This window comes from Mirounga angustirostris, unplaced genomic scaffold (genome assembly GCF_029215605.1).
Source record: "Mirounga angustirostris isolate CCGP_5_RB_7025 unplaced genomic scaffold, mMirAng1.0.hap1 SCAF_8, whole genome shotgun sequence".
NCBI classification, from domain to species: domain Eukaryota; kingdom Metazoa; phylum Chordata; class Mammalia; order Carnivora; family Phocidae; genus Mirounga; species Mirounga angustirostris.
Genome location: NW_026991716.1, coordinates 50428221 through 50446276, shown reverse-complemented (window position 1 = coordinate 50446276; position 18056 = coordinate 50428221). Strand labels below are relative to the sequence as shown.

Here is an 18056-nt window from a genome sequence, read left to right as displayed (position 1 = left end):
ACCATGCTACAACTTAAAAAGTTTGCCAGGCCTTGATAAGAAGGGTACAGGGTGCAAGATGGATACGAAGTGACCCACAGTCCAATGCAATAAGCAGAGTCCACTGGAGATTTGCTGGAGAGTTACACAATAGACAAATGTATATTTTCCAATGCAGATTTTGTTCCTTGGGAGCACAACTTACGGATTTTCTGAAACACTATTCATTTTTAGAAATACACCTTTCAGTATGTGAGTTTGCTCTTTGTGCAGTAGAGAATTCTCTTCCTCCTCCCCCAAACTTTTATAGAGTTTAAATTAGATTTTATTTTTACTGGCAATCGAGATTTTAGATACTCATTATTAAAAGTCATAGGTCATTAGTAATCATTTAAGAAAGAGTCATGCTCAACCAGTTGAAACTGAAGTAGATGCTTCAGCATGTTTTACTATGGCAACATGGCAACAGCTGCATCAACATGTACTTGATCACCATCCAGAAAATTTATGTCATCAGCTGTCAGATTTAAAGGCCATAAGGCAGTACACATTTTATAAACGCTCACTAAAACCATTTAAATTTTTATAAAAATAGTTAACTTTCATATGGTTTAAATAGCAGCTTTTATTAAAGTTACGAGGGCTATTGTTGGATTTTCTCCCTCTCCCTGATACACATATATACACATGCATGTGTACACATTTTTTAATATGTACTCAGGACTTCACATAACATCTGGGACACATTGGGAAAACCTACCATGCCAAATCATTGACATAAAATGCACAGTCAGCTAACTGCTGCTGAATATACATTATATATGAATGAACAATGAAATGTCTACATTTTAGACTTCATTTTTTAATGTGTAATTCATATGACATATGTTTAAAATATGTAGGTTATTTTTCTATTTGTCTAAATTTTTAAAAAGTGAAAAAGGCAAAGAAAAATAAGTCTGTGATAAATGTGTCATTTTCTCTACTTTTATCAATATATTTGTTGAAATAATTATCTCTTGGCTTGTCAAGATCCCTTCAAAATTGAAATGCCTCGAGATATGAAGGTAGTACTTTAATATATCAGACATTTAGCCTTATTACTTTTTGTCTAAGTATCGACTTACCTTAAATGAAGTCACAAGAATCACATGCTCTCTCTCTTTGTGAGAATATTAATTTAAAAAAGGAAACTATCACTAAGGAGCCATTATTAATTTTACTATTAAAATGCTTATAAATATATAAGTTCACAAGGTCAGCAGTTGTATATGACAAAGCAAAACTTGTTACATAATTACATCTTAGGCCTCTCCTACAAAATCACTTAAAATGAGTTGATCCGTGATTACTCTGAAAGAACCTGTTGAAAGTTGAAAGAAGTATATTTGTAACAATTTCCCAGAAGTCAAACAAAATTATCCATCCATTGTTAAAAAAAAAAAAATTACACAATGCAAAAATATTTAACTGTGAACTGTGCTGAAATTCTTAAATTCCTGGAAAAAAGGTACAAAATATTGAGAATAAGGAGTTAAAGACAAATTAGTCGTTAAACTAATAAAGATAATAATATATAACTTTTAGATACAGAAAAACAAAAAACAATTTTAGGATGTGATTAATGTTTTACTTTTCAAATTAGAGTTTTTGTTTTCTTTGGGTAAATAGCCAGTAGTGGAATGACTGGATGGTATGGAATTACTGTTTTTAATTTTTTGAGGAATCTCCACTTTGTTTTCCACAGTGCCTGCCAGTTTACATTCTCACCAACAACGCACGAGGGTTCCTTTTTTTGTCCACCTCAGTGCTAACACTTGCTATATATATATACATATTTTTATCTTTTTGATACTAGCTATTTTGAAAGGCATGAGGTGGTATATCCTTGTGGTATGATTTACATTTCCCTGATGATTCATGATGTTGAGCATCTTTTCATGTGTCCCTTGGCCATCTCTATGTCTTCTTTGGAAAAAATGTATTCAGGTCCTTTGCCCACTTTTTAATTGGATTATTATTTTTTGATATTGAGTTGTATAAGTTCTTTATGTATTTTTTATATTAGCTCCTTATCGGTTATATCATTTGCAGATATCTTCCCGCCACTTGGTAGGTTGCCTTTTCATTTTGTTGATGGTCTCCTTCACTGTGCAAAATCTTTTTATAGTTCATTTTTGCTTTTGTTTTCCTAGAGTGCATAAATTTTGCATCTCTCTTTTTTTTTTTTTTTTAAAGATTTTATTTATTTATTTGGCAGAGAGAGACACAGCGAGAGAGGGAACACAAGCAGGGGGAGTGGGAGAGGGAGAAGCAGGCCTCCCGCCGAGCAGGGAGCCCGATGCGGGGCTCGATCCCAGGACCCTGGGATCATGACCTGAGCTGAAGGCAGTCGCTTAACTGACTGAGCCACCCAGGTGCCCCAATTTTGCGTCTCTTGATCTAGTATGACCCTCACCACCTACTTTCTTCTTAGCCGAGACCAATAAAAATCCAATCTGGTTTAAAAGCTTCTGAGTGAGATTGTATTATGTATATCAGTGACCAGTTTCCTTGATGAAACACTCATGATGTTAGGAAATTCTTGTGCTTATTATTTTTTGACTTGTTGTCTAGCTCTGTATAATTTCTGACCTTTAAAATGGCAATCTTTCTGTTGTGAAGTAAGGGCATAGCCCTCTCCCTCAAAGTTGTCAGTTTTCACTGGTTTTCCTTTTGAGAGATAATTTATAACACCCACTTAATCAAGAACTTGCAGCCTTCTTGTTTGTTAGCCAAGCCATTTAGGTCATTTTGCCCATGTTGTATTTCTCATTCCCCCTCTGTCTGATATAACATGTCATTACGGATTCTGATCCTGGCCCTGAAGGTAATAGCAATATTATTGAGCGTGATAGTGAGCGTCATTCTTTAAGTCTCAATTTTTTAAATACACAGTGACTGGCAGTCAGTGTTTCTCATGACTAATATAGCAAATACCTTCCATTGGATGATCTACCCCAATGGCATTCACTTGCATATATGGCACCATCTTCTAAATGGACAGTTTATTGGTCAGGTTCCTTTCCAACCTCTGTTAAACTGAGGCCTTTGTGTTGGCCTGGAAGAAAAATCAGAAGAGCAATTCATAACATCATTTACCAAAACATGGTACATAAAACTCTAAAAATGAGACATCTGTTAAAGCTATTTTCTGTCATGCATATGGTTTGAGGGTTTATACATTTTTTTTAGCCTTACATATTATTCTGGCACTGCTATGTATCAGAATAACACATCCCCGCAATAGTTAATATGTGTAAGCTGTGTTGGTACAGTCATGTCTAAACCGCCTTCATATAGAGTCTTTGAGGAAAGAGTGTGTTTTTTTTCATTTCTCATGAAATTAGCATTTGAGAGCTAAAAGAGCGTCTTAGCAGAATTGCTCCTTGAGACCAAGGGATAGTTCTTATTTCTTATATCATCCACAGTGTTAAGTGTTTAACAGGCTTTCACAATCCACTTTTGGTTGGCTTATTAATAATGGAATGCTATTTTGTATTGTTTATAGGTGGATGTAAAACAGCTCCTACATTTAAATGTCTTAATTATGTTTAATTGACATCACATGTCATCTCCTTGCTCTTGGCATTGCTTTTCTCGTCTGAGGATAGCAGTGGTTGATTGCTTCCTTTCAAAGTGTTTGGAAAATTTTTTCCAGGCTTTTCCTCATCCTTCTTGCCAGAATGGTGAAAGGATGTAGGGTACTTGTGGGAAGGTAGGCTTGGGTAAGGCCTCATTGTAGGTACTTTTTCATGATTCAGTTTTACCAGAAAAAGTTGTTAAAGACTTGAATGCCTCAGTTTCTCTTTTATCGTGATTTTGCATAATACTGATAAATGGCCTTAACAAGCACAAATAAAAATAAAACAACTCACATTTCTATCCACAGAGTTTATTGTAACACCATCCTTTTAATTTTAGCACAATAAGCTTCAATATTGGTTGGCAAATCCTTTATTATTCGGTCATCCTATATAATATATCCTATATGATATTTAAAATATTCTACATCTGAACGCATAAATATATGCTATCTTCTCTGGCTATAGGATTTAGAACTTTATTTTTATTATTTTTTTAAGATTTTATTTATTTATTTGAGAGAGAGAGAATGAGAGAGAACACATGAGAGGGGGGAGGGTCAGAGAGAGAAGCTGACTCCCTGCCGAGCAGGGAGCCTGATGTGGGACTCGATCCAGGGACTTCAGGATCATGACCTGAGCCGAAGGCAGTCGCTTAACCAACTGAGCCACCCAGGCGCCCCCCTAGGATTTAGAACTTTAATAGCCTGTATGAGGTTATACATTTAGAGCAAAGACTAGGAATTGCATAGAAAATTATTCAAATGATGAAAATGTCACCTTAACACATTTGTGGATTAATTCATTCAAGAAATATTGAGTGTTTTATATAATGAACTGTCTAGTGATACTGTATGGAATATGAAAATGAAAAAGTAGCCAACCTTCAAATAGTTTCAAGCAGACTGGAGAATAATATATAGAGAAAAAATTATTGTCAAAAAAGGCAAATACATTAAGAGATATACAGAAAAATCCTATTCAAGTTTAAAGTAATACTATATTAAATTTCTCTGGGGTAATCTGGAGAAACTTAATGCAGAAAGTGTCAGTAAAATGAAGTCATTAAAGATAGGTAAATATATGGAAGCATAAACAGAAATAATGGCTTTTTCAGGTGGGGCAGGAAATCTACAAAGAACAAAGGCATAGTGAAGAGAAGTCTCAAAAAATGCTTAGGTGACAGGGAAAAGTTTACTTTCACTCGAATGGGAGTTTTTGAAGCTGTGTAATGGGGGAGAGGTAGAAATTTAGGTTGGAGTTTCACAAATTGCTGAACTTGAATATCAAGTTTACTTGGTAGACAATGGCAAGCCACTAAAGATTTTCAAAGTATAAAACTATGTAAACAGATCTGTGTTGTAGTCATATTATTTTGTCAATAGATATTGGTGTACAAATGAGTGATGTGAGACCAGAGGCAAGGAAAGCACTTAGCAGATGTTTGCAGCTGTCCTGGAGAAGATATTCAGGGACTGTTCTGTATACTTGGGCTGGCACTGGCAGAGGTCATGTGCTACAGAGGCTGGAGAGGAAGAACGAGCTAACCCAAGTTATTGATTATGTTCTCAAAGATGACCTTTAAGTGATCTGGCAGGACAGATTCTGAAAATGACTGTATTACTATTTTTTTTTTTTAATGGCAAATGCAGGGGAAGCAGGAATGAGCACCATTTTGGACATACTGAGCTTAATATGCCATGTGAATATGTCAGGGAATCAATTTGTAATGTTCATGAGATTTTGAGTTGTTCCTGGAGTTATCTATCTGTGTAATGATGAAAGACAGAGACTGTGGGGGAGTGAGTTGATGCAGAGACTCCCTTTTTTGTTCCTATTACAAACACATAAATATAACCACTTTTAAAACATACAGCCAAACTCAGAAAGGAAAGTCCTCAGATTTCATCAAAGAAAGTGTGGTAAGCATGCAGGTTGACGCCACTAACACATGGGGTATCTATTTCAGATATAATCCCTAGTGGCTTGAAAATGGGATTTTAATGTCTATATGGGAAAAGACATATTCTACTAAAACATGGATTTGAAAGTGATTATTCTTGGAAGTGGGAATCACCTCCTTATAAATTCAAGGTCAGTGGAACTTGTTGGTATATCCTGGAAACCCAAATTAAGAAATTCAGGTAGAAATTTTTCCAAGAACTGGTAAAGTCCATAGAGCAAGGGCCAAAGGAAGTCAGATCTTGTTTATGGGGACATTTGAATAAATCAAGACTGTCATGGAATTCCTACAGAAACTAAAATCACTGTGAAAAGATACAGTAAAATTTATAAACCACATGATGATACAAAGTGTATGCTAAGAAAAAACAAAAAAAATATAGGAAAACTTTAACAGAAAGGAAGGAAATAGAACAATCTGAAGAGAGATTATAAATTCACCCCTCAAAATAAAGAGGAAAAGGAACATAAAAGAACAGATCTTTATAAAAAATAATGAAGCTTTTACAAAAAGAAACATTTCTTTAAAAATACATTTATTAAATGAAAACTGATTGCATTGAACAGATTACATACAGTTGAAAGGGGTATTAGTTACTGGAAGTAGAATTTAAGGAAATTGCAATACTAAAACAGAAAAAATTAATAGAACTTTTGAAAGTGAGGTTAAGAGAGCATGCCTAACAAGATTTTCAGGAGAAAAAAAGGAAATCAGATGTGAGAGATAGGTTTGATGAATTAATACCTTGAGGATTTTCTATATTTGAAGAAAAACATCAATGTAAATATTAAAGAAGTATAACAAGTCCTGACATTCTCATGGTAAAATGTAGAAATATTAGATATAAACAGAGAATCCTAAAGATAATAGAGAACAAATTACTATAAAATTGCTATAGAGGCCTTACCACTAGATAGCAAATTTCTCATCAGCAAAACTGAGAGCAGAGATAGTGAAATATGTTCAAAAAGGTAGAATAACTTAACCTCGATTTTATACCTAGCCAAACTATTATACATTAAGTAAGGTGAAATAAAATCATTTGCTGACAAAATGGTCTGCTAAACTCAACCATTGGTGGAAAAAAGTACTAAAGGACATTAAGCCAGAAGTAAGAAACTGGATAAAAAAAAGAAATGGAGAGGTTGTAGTTTGGGGCTTCATCAGAGTAGAACGATTTGAGATAGGTCTGTGAGAAATTTAACCACCAGCCAATCAAAAATACATCAAAGGTTCTATGGCATAATAGGAGATTCTTGAGACTAGCTACTCTCAAATCTGTGTATTGTCCCCTTTTTTATGCAAGGGAATCAGGCAATCCAGGGGCGATAGTATTGCTAATGGTTTAGTGGTTTTCAATTTTAACAAAATAATGGAGATTCAAAAATTATTTTGAAATATTAGTGGTTGAATTTCATTTCCTAAGTTTGTGATTTAATTGGTTTGGAGTGTGTCCTAACCATCATGGTTTTGTTTTTTAAGCTCCCCAGGTGATTCTGTTTGGGCAAGTTTGAGAGCCACTCTAATTGCTAGAGAAGAGCGGAAATCTAGACGTTGACTCAAGCCACTAGTCAAAGCAGATAATGTAGACTATTTTTATCATGGTAGAGACATTCTCACACTCATGAAAGTATTTCACTTATTACCAGCAGCAAGTTTTTTTCTGTAAAGGACCAGAAAGTAGTATTTTAGGTTTTGTGGGTCAAATGGTGTCTGTGTGACTCCTCACCTCTGCTCTTACAATGCAGAAATAGCCATGGATAATAGGTAAACAGATGGGCATGGTGTTGTTCCAATAAAACTTATTTGCAAAAGACTAAGCAGGATTTGGCCTGTGGGTCTTAGTTTGCCAACCTGTGCTTATAGAATATTAAAGTAAGTTAATGAACATAGTTGAGAATCCTTATGTTTGTTTTGGAGAAAGTAGCTCCATGTGTGAATAGGGGTTAAAGGAGTGGCCACCTACAAGGATGGAGAAGAATATGTGAAGATGAATGCGGTGAAATATGAAGACCCAGGCAAACCTGGGAAGGAATCAGAGGGAAAACTTGAATGAATGAAAATGCACATGGACAAAGTTGGAATCGGTGGAATATGAAGACCAGGCAAACCTGGAAAGCAATCAGGGAAAACTTGAGTGAATGAAAATGCACGTGGCCAACTTAAAATTACAGCGCAAAGGGGTAGCTATGGCCAGATTAGTTGAGAATGCAGGAGAGGTTGATTTTGTTTTGCTTTTATTGTTTTGCACTTTTTTTTTCTTTATTTTTTTTTATATATATATTTAGAGGGATGGCATGTAAATGCATGGCTTGGATTTTCTATTTAATCACATTTTGATATTTTGGGTTTAGAATAAAGGTGATTATACACACACACACACACACACACAGAAAATACATATTTATCTATAATCATTGTATCTGAATTGAAAATGTTTGTTCTTTTTCAACCTTAGCCTCCTTTTCCAAGTGTTAGGTTTATGTAACATTTTCTTTCCAGTTGTCTTGATTAAATTTATACAGATTATTCAAACAAGATTAAATTATAGTAATTATTGGAACAGAGAAATGGATTTCCTCTCCAGCATAACTTTCAAATTTTAATTGAATTAACCTCTTTATTCCTTCTCGTCTTCATCACTGCTTACCTGATTTAGTAAATTGCTTATTTATTTGAATCACAAAACACAACTTTTATTCACATTTTAATGGATTGAATCATTGAATATATAGTTTACTTTTTCACTCCAAAATCTGTTATGAAATTCATAGTGTATCTTATAATGGACAGCATCTTGGAATCATAGAAATAATGGTTTTATGGTTTGTCTTGTTTTTGCCTGCACCTTTCCTCTGGCAACCACTTCCAGAGTTCTCAAAGAGTTAACATTCCTGGAAAATTTCTCTGATCTTGTCACTACGTTACCTAATAACTTTGAGTGATCTCAAAGTTCAGACTCCTTGGCATGGCATTCAAGGGCCTTATTATCTAAATCCTGTTATATTCTCAGAAAATTGGATCTCCAGCCTCATTTCCTACCACCCCTGTCTCACTCATGTGAATTGCTTCATCCCTGACAATCAAACACATGATGCATTATTTTATTAGAAGCGTTGTAAAATCTCTGAGGAAAGTTTAATAAAATGGGATTGGTGTTGAGCTGAAAATAGCTAAAACAGGCTTTTTCTAAAGCTTAATACTTAAGATGGAAAAGTATTATTATTTCAGGAAAGACTTGACTTTTTATATTAAATTGTTGAAGAAGCTTATGGAATATCTTTATTTGGAGTCTTTTAAACAGACTAGAAACTCTTCTGTTTGGGATGATTTAAGTATACCCACAGGAGATAAAGAAGATGAACTTTGAGGTTGTGGCCAGGTTTAGAAGTTTTGGGGTGATTAATGACTGTATCTAAATAAGTCCAAAAGATCCAAATGGGAGTAAAAAGAAATTCAGTTAGTCATCTACATGCTATCTGTCTATGAGTCCAAAGACCTGGATATTTAACAATTGAATGTATGTACTTAAATAAAACTATGTAGTTCAGTGATATTTTCTGCTTTGAATGTTCATTTATTGCTGTTGTATAAATAACTCCACAAGATAAACACATGTTATCTTATTCCCATCTGCCATCAGATAACATATCAAATTGTAATTACTAGATAAAAACGTGAGATCAATTGAAAATGTTCCAAAATTGTTTTTGTTTGTTCTGAGAATAGTAATGAACTGGTGTAAAATACATTTTTGATGACTTTTTAGCTATTTCTTAATTTTGATAAAATGAAAATTAGGAAATGACTTATCCATCATCCATATATTTATATGATTCTGTATTTTAAATTTAGGTATGTGTCTTGTGCCCTGGGCTGTCCGTATGAAGGAAACATCACACCGCAAAAAGTGACAGAAGTAAGATACCCCTGGTTTTCTGATTCTTGGTAAAATGATGTATATTATTTTAAAAAGTGGCCTATTTTCCTTATTGTGTTTTGCATCTGACAACAGAGTTTAAGGAGAACCATGGAATGGAAGGCAAGTTTGATTACTTAACTGTTTCATTTTGACACTGCAGATGGATATTTTGGCTACAACTCCTCAAAGTTAAATAACCTTTGAGTCTTATCATTTGGGTGCTCAGAGGTGAAGGAATAAAAACACCTGTTTCATTTTTACATGGGTAGAATGCAGTGAGGGCCTTTCCACATTCCATCAGAATGTCGGGACAGTTCGTACACACACACTTCAACTTGGCTTTGGTCGCTCAGGTAGGCTCCCTTTGTTTTTGTCCTGCATACTTTGACACCTGTATCAGAGTATACACTGCTTTTGTTCCTTTAAGATCCAAGAGCTCTTACTGCTGAGATTCAAGTTGCTTTTATTTTTTTTTTATTTTTATTTTTTTAAAGATTTTATTTATTTATTTGACAGAGAGAGACACAGCGAGAGAGGGAACACAAGCAGGGGGAGTGGGAGAGAGAGAAGCAGGCCTCCCGCGGAGCATGGAGCCTGATGCGGGGCTCGATCCCAGGACCCTGGGATCATGACCTGAGCTGAAGGCAGACGCTTAACTACTGAGCCACCCAGGCGCCCCTCAAGTTGCTTTTATTAGAGAGCAATTTTGTGGTGATAGATTATATCCATTAAAGACCTGCTTATTGAAGTTCATTTTCTACTTCTTGTTCTTGTTTATTAATTGATACTAATGAAGACAAAATATTCAGTCTTTGAGACTATATTAGGCTCTCAGAAACACATTTGTATGTGAACTATATTACTGTGCACCTGTTGTCAAGGCTGTTATTTTCATATATTTTGTAATGCGTTACCAAAGTCGTGAAGATAGAGCATTGTTAGAAAATCAGAATTTATGAGGATACACCTTTAGTTTGGCTAAAGCCATTCCTCTTTTGTGCTTTCATTTGAACTTTTGAAATTTACTGCAGATTTTTTTCAAATGAGTGTTGTCCCACAGTCTATTTTTAAGACCTTTACACACAGAGGCAGATACACTATAAAATAAGGATTCTTCCGTGTTGTAGTTCTTCACCTGCATGGGACCCTTCTAAGACTTTGTTATTAATTTGCATTTACAAACACATATTCTTTTCTTAAAATTTCCAAAATGATACAACTTCAGGCTCCGCAAAAAAATGAGGCTCCAACTCTACCTGTACACCAAACCCCTTGCTTTTCTGCCTTTTGCCTTGTGGAGTCTCTGGAAGTACCACACATACCCTCAGCCTCTCCATGCCTGCACCAGAATGCCTGAGGAGTTGTTGAAGAGAATTGCATAACAGGCAGATTGGAAGCGTTAGTTGATGACCAGCAACTTTAAATGAGCCTTCTGTACTCTTCTACTAGGTTTTGTGGCCGACTCCCTCTCTTACTGCCTGCAGTCAGCACTGCAAACTGTTCAGTCTGTTCAAGCTTCTAGTTCCTCTTTTCGTTTACTCCCCTATATATTCAACTGCTTAAAATTCTTCCTGTTGACACTTGAACACGTTCAAGTCTCTGCCATCTGAAAGCTTCCTTTCTTAATTAAGCATCCACATCTATTTACTGGTTACCTATTTTTATCCTTCTACATCTAAACTTCTTCAAAGGGCTGTCTACACTACTGGTGTTTATTTCCTCAGGTGCCACCAGCTCTGTATCATCCTCCAAGGTGACTTCTAGACCATTCACTTCACTGAAATCCCTCTTTTTTTTTTTTTTAAAGACTTTATTTATTTATTTATTTGACAGAGAGACACAGCGAGAGAGGGAACACAAGCAGGGGGAGTGGGAGAGGGAGAAGCAGGCCTCCTGCTGAGCAGGGAGCCTGATGCGGGGCTCGATCCCAGGACCCTGGGATCATGACCTGAGCCAAAGGCAGACGCTCAATGACTGAGCCACCCAGGTGCCCCTGAAATCCCTCTTTGTAAGACCACTACTTAGCACTTGGGTTAAAAAATGCAAGATCATATTCAGTACTCATCCTGACATCTTAGCAGAATTTGGGACTACTGACCACTTGTCCTTGATGACACCCTTGTTTCCTTAAACTCTCTTGATACCACACTTAGGGTTTTCATCCAACTGTGGTTAGGTTTCTCTTTTGAAACTTCATTGTCCTTTACCTGGCCATTAAGAAATTCCAGCATTTAATAGGCAGTAGGGAAGAATGAACATTATGCCTTTTTTTTTTTTTAAATCCAAGTTTCCATCCAATAATAGTCTCCTACTTGGACTAGGGGGCCTTCTGAGTGCCCTCCAACCTGTTTTTGATATTGTTGATAGTGCCTTTCTGAAAGATTAATATTGCCACTACCCCCATTACCCCAACAGTCCATTGTGGCTTCCTATTGCTCTTATGATAGAATCCTCAACCAAAATTCTCAGCTTGGCTTGTTTGCAAGGCTCTGCATGGTTTGTCCTATGCCTACCTCACCAGATTTATGTAGCTTCATTCCCCCCTTGGTTTTTGCTTTCTTGCCACACCTACCCTTTGTATTTTTTTCCTATCTGGAATGCCCTTTGCATTTTCTATTTCAGCTGTCTGGAACACGTTATATTCCACTTGAAACATTCTTCTTGTACCCTTCTTCTCACCCTCTCCAACAAGTTAACGCTTACTTTATCTCAAGCTCTCACTTAGGCCCTTCCTACTTGATAGATGTAGGTCAATTTCCTTTGCTACATGCTCTTAGAATCCTGTTTCTTTGTTCCAAAATTCTTATTTTACTTGTATTTACACTTTTTTGAGTGGAATTGAGTTAAATCCTCAGTTGACAGCATAAACCATCTCAATACTTATATGCTTATTATATCCCAGCACCTAAACTAGTGCCTGTCATAAAATGGGCACTGAAGAAATACATAATAAATGAGTTACAGTATTTTTTACAAATGCCAGATACTGTACAAAGCGATTTTTTATATATTCTCATTTCATTTTCATAACCAACATGTCCTTATTAACATCATCATTAATACAATGCTTAAAAATAAGGCTTAGAAAATATGCTAATAAGAGTATTTGTTGTCTCTATTTTACAGAAAAGAGACTGAGGCTTAAAAAGGTTAATCTTCTACCCAGTATCACATGACTAGCATGGGTAGAAGCTGAGATTTAAATCCAGGCTTGTCTGATTTCAGAACTCATGTCTTTGTTAACATACCATGCTGCCTTCTTGCAAACTCATATTGCTCTTTGAAAGTGACATTAGTTACCCAGCATGAAGGGAACTTGCAGTTTACTTTGCACAAATGCATCCATTTATAAGCCAGAAAAATTAAGTTAGAAATATTAGGTGATTCCATCAATCACAAAACTACTTACTGACAGAGCTGGAACTAGTATTGATATCTCTTGACCTCTAATCTAACGTCTCGAGAAATACTACTTCCAAAGTAAATTTGTAATGTTCCTGTTTTGATGATAGGGTTGAGAAAGTAAGCCTCCCATAATTGAAATTGTAGCTTATAATTTCATAACCAAACTATGTAAATAGATAGCTATGATTCTAAGCCAAATTTGAATATTAGAAAAATATAGTAATGTCTTTAAAACCTTTATATAATGCTTAGGATTTAATAAACAGGAAAAAGACCAGAAAACTAAAATAAATGTTTCCCATGGATACGTAACTGATCTTAGTTGTGACTTTTACGTCTGGATGATGTTTGTTAAGGAATAACAGGGTTTGAGACTGTCCATTTCCATTGTTTTACTAGCTCCTCATCTTTCCCGACAGGTATCTAAGAGATTGTATGGCATGGGCTGTTATGAGATCTCTCTGGGAGACACCATTGGAGTGGGAACTCCAGGAAGCATGAAGAGAATGTTGGAGAGTGTCATGAAAGAAATCCCACCTACTGCTCTTGCTGTTCACTGCCATGACACATATGGACAAGCCTTAGCAAATATCCTTACGGCCCTTCAGGTATTTTGTATTATTTGTGTGTATGTGCAAAATGGGTATCCTTACTTAAAAACATTGAGTATTAGTGGGATAATATTTATAAGTTGCTATGAATATAGTGCTTAAACAGTGTCTACCACATGACAAGCACTCAGGAAATATCTGAAAATTACACATTTATTTTTAGGACAATGATGTCTCCTATTGCTGTTAATTTGATTTGATAAAATTTGTTCTTTTTTTACTGTAGGGTAGTTGACATACAATATTAGTTTTAGGTGCAACATAGTAATTCAGTAATTATATACATTATGAAATGACCACCACAGTAAGTGTAGTTACTCTCTGTTACTTACAACAATATTGACTATGTTCCACATGCTTGTCATGCTTATGACTTTGTTTTATAACTGGAAGTTTGTACTTACTTTTTAATACCGTTCATCTATTTTACCCGTTCCCCCTACCCACCTCCCTTTTGGCAACCAAGTGTTTGTTCTCTGTATTTAGGAGCCTATTTGCTTGTTTGTTTTGGTTTTTAGATTCCACATATAAGAGAAATCGTATAGTATTTGTCTTTCCCTGTATGGCTTGTTTGCAGACCTATATTATTATACATGAAGTATTTGTCTTTTCCATCTGGCTTATTTGCAATGTTTATGTTGTTGCAAATGGCAAGATTTCATTCCTTTTTGTGGCTGAGTAATACTGCACTGTGTATATATGTACCATATCTTCTTTCTCCTTTCATCTATTCATGGACACAAAAATTGCTTTCATATCTTGGTTATTGTAAATAATGCTGCCACAGAATGGATAGGTGCATATATCTTTTTAAATTAGTGTTTTTGTTTTCTTCAGGTAAATGCCCAGAAGTTGAAATACTGGGTTGTATGGTATTTCTTTTCCTAATTTTTTGAGGCAATTCCATACCGTTTTCCACAGTGGCTGCATCAATTTACATTTCCAACAACAGTACACGAGGGTTGCTTTTTCTCCACATCTTCACTAGCACTTGTCTTTTTGATACTAGCCATTCTGACAGGTATGAGCCAATATCTCATTGTGGTTGTGATTTGTATTTCCCTGATGATCACTCATACTGAATCTCTTTGCCTGTGTCTGTTGGCCATCTGTGTATCTTCTTTAAAAAAACGTGTCTATTCAGGTTCTCTTCCTATTTGTAATTAGATTTTTTTGGTGTTAAAGTGTGTTTAAGTTCTTAATATATTTTCGATGTTATCTCCTTATCGGATGCATCATTTGCAAATATCTTCTCCCATTCAGTAGGTTGCCTTTTTGTTCTGTTGGTTTCCTTCACTGTGCCAAAGTTTTTTTATGTTGGTGTAGTTCCAATAGTTTAATTATGGTTTTGTTCCCTGTGCCTGAGGAGATAAGTATAGAAAAATATTGCTAAGGCCAGTGTCTAAGAGATTACTGCCTATGTTTTATATTAAGAGTTTTATGGTGTCAGGTCTCATATTTATGTTTTTAATCCATTTTGAGTTTATTTGTGTGTGTATGGTGTAAAGATAGGTCTAGTTTCATTCTTTTGCATATGGCTGTCCAGTTTTCCCAGCACCATTTATTAAACAGATGGTCTTTTCCCTATTGTATAGTCTTGACTTCTTTCATATATTCTGATGTCCTTTGTCATAGATGAATTGACCATGAAACGATGGGTTTATTTCTGGGCCCTCTGTCCTGTTCTACTGATCTATGCGTCTATTTTTGTGCCAGGGCCATGCTGTTTTAATTACTTTAGCTTTGTAATATATTTTGGAATCTGGGATTGTGATACCTCCAGCTTTGTTTTTCTTTCTCCAGATTGCTTTGGCTATTCAGGGTGCTATATAATTCCCCACAAATTTTAGCATTGTTTGTTGTAGTTATGTGAAAAATGCTGTTGGTATTTTGATAAGGATTGCATTGAATCTTTAGATTATTATGGCTTATATGAACATTTTAATGATATTAATTCTTCTAATCCATAAGCATGATATAGCTTTCCATTTCTGGAAACTGTCATCTTCAGTTTCTTTATTTAACATCTTACAGATTTCAAACTGCATGTCTTTCCTGCTTGGTTAAATTTATTCCTAGGCATTTTATTCTTATTGATGCAATTGTAAATGGGGTCGCTTACTTCATTTTTCTTTCTTCCTCCTTGTTATTACTGTATAGAAATGCAACGGATTTTTCTTTATTTTCTATCTTGCAACATTACTTAATTCATTTTGTAATGCTAACAGCATTTTGGGTCTAGTCTTTAGGGTCTTATATATAGTGTCATGTGATTTGCAAATAGTGACAGTTTTACTTCTTCCATTAACAATTTGGATTTTTTTTTTTTGGTCTGATTGTTGAAGCTAAGATTTTTAGTACTATGTTGAATAAAACTGGCAAGATTGGATATTCCTGATCTTAGGGGAAAAGCTTTCTGCTTTTTACCATCGAGTATGATATTAGCTGTGGGTTGTTCATATGTGGCCTTTACTATGTAGAGGAATGTTACCTTTAAACCCACTTTTTTGAGAGTTTTTATTAAGTGATGTTGAATTTCATCAAGTGCTTTATCTGCATCTATTGAGATGATGATAAGATTTTTATTCCTCATTATGTTAATGTGATATATCTTGTATATTGATTTGTGGATATTCAATCATCCTTGCATCCCTGGAATAAATCCCACTTGATTATGGTGAATGATCCTTAATGTATTATTTATTTGGTTTGATAATATTTTGTTGAGGATTTTGCACCTCTGTTCATCAGAGAAATTAGCCTCTTAGTAATTTTCTTTTTTAGTAGTGTTTTTTATCTTTTTTTGTTTTTTGTATCAGGGTAATGATGGTTTTGTAGAATGAATTAGGAAGCTTTCCTTCCTCTAATTTTTTTGGGATAGTTTGAGAAGGATAGATATTAACTCTTCTTTATATGTTTGGTAGAATTAACCTGTGAAGCCACCTGGTTATGGAATTTTGCTTGTTGGGAATTTTTTTATTACTGATTCAATTTCATGGATGGTAATCAGGCTTTTCCGATTTCCCATTTTCCTTATTCAGTAAAGGAAGAGTATATATTTCTAGGAATTTCTCCATTTCTTGTAGGATGTCCAAATGAGGGTGCATAATTTTTCATAGTAGTCTCATAATTCTTTGTATTTCTGTGGTGTTGGTGGTTATTTCTCCTCTTTCATTTCTGATTTTATTTATTTGTGTCCCCTCTCTTTTTTTTTTTTTCTTGATGAATCTGGCTGTCAATTTTGTTTACCTTTTCAAAGACCCTGATCTTAATTTCAATAATCTTTTCTACTGTATTTTTAGTCTCTATTTCATTTATTTCACTCTGATCTTTATTACTTCTTTCTACTAACTCTGGGCTTTGTTCTTTTTCTAATTTCTTTAGGCATAATATTAGATTGTTTTTTTGAGATTTTTATTGTTTCTTGAGATAGACTTTTTTCCTCTCTCAACTTCCCTCTTAGAACTGCTTTTGCTATGTCTCAAAGATTTTGATCCAATGTGTTTCTGTCTTCATTTGTCCCCATGTATTTTTTGATTTGCTCTTTGATTTTTTTGGAGACCCACTGGTTGTTTACTAGCATGTTGTTTGGCATCCACTTGTTTTCTTTTTTTTCTTGTAATTTATTTCTAGTTTCATTCTGTCATGTTTGGAAAAGATCCTTGATATAATGTCAGTCTTGTTAAATTTATTGAGACATGTTTTGTGTCCTAACATGTGATCTCTTCTGGAGAATGTTCCATCTACACTTGAAAGAATGTGTATTCTACCATTTTTTGGATGGAATTTCTGTATATATCTGTTAAGTCCATCTGGTCTAATGTGTTGTTTAAAGCCAGCATTTCTTTATCAATTTTCTGTCTGGATGATCCACCCATTGATGTAAATGGGGTGGTCAGTTTCCCTACTATTATTGTATTACTGTCAATTCCTCCCTTTATGTCTATTAATATTCTATATATTTAGTTGCTCCTGTGGTTGGGTGCATAGATATTTATAATTGTTATATCCTGTTCTTGGATTGATTCCTTTATCATTATGTAATGTCCTTTTTGTCTCTTGTTACAATCTTTGTTCTAAAGTCTATTTTGTGTTATATAATATTGCTATCCTAGCTTTTTGTTTCCATTTGCATGGTATGTCTTTTCCATCCCTTCACTTTCAGTCTCTCTATATATGTTTAGGTCTGAAGTTAGTCTCTTGTAGGCATCTTAGAGATGGGGCTTGCTTTTTTTATTCATTCAGTCACCCTATGTCTTTTGATGGGACATTTAGGGTATTTATATTTAATTATTGATAGATTTATACCTTTTGCCATTTTGTTAATTGTTCTCTTGTTGTTTTTGTAGTTCTTATATGTTTCTTCCTTCTCTTGCTCTCTTCCCTTTTGATGAGTGATTTTCCTTGATGTTATGCTTGAATATCTTTGTCTTTAATTTTTGTGAATCTATTATAGGTCTTTGGATTGTGTTTACCATGAGGTTCATATACAACATCCTAAGTGTATAGAAGTTAATATTAAGCTGATGGTTGCTTAAGTTAGAACACATGTA

The 18056-nt window shown here is 34.8% G+C and overlaps 1 protein-coding gene across 1 annotated transcript in view; it reads left to right on the top strand.

Moving 5' to 3' along the window:
* Positions 1-18056, top strand: part of HMGCLL1 (3-hydroxy-3-methylglutaryl-CoA lyase like 1) — a 181098-nt gene that overhangs the window by 79312 nt on the left and 83730 nt on the right. The window contains exons 6-7 of the mRNA XM_045867038.3: positions 9421-9484; positions 13312-13500. Of these exons, the coding sequence (XP_045722994.1) occupies positions 9421-9484; positions 13312-13500 (253 nt within the window). The remainder of the gene's footprint in view (positions 1-9420; positions 9485-13311; positions 13501-18056) is intronic.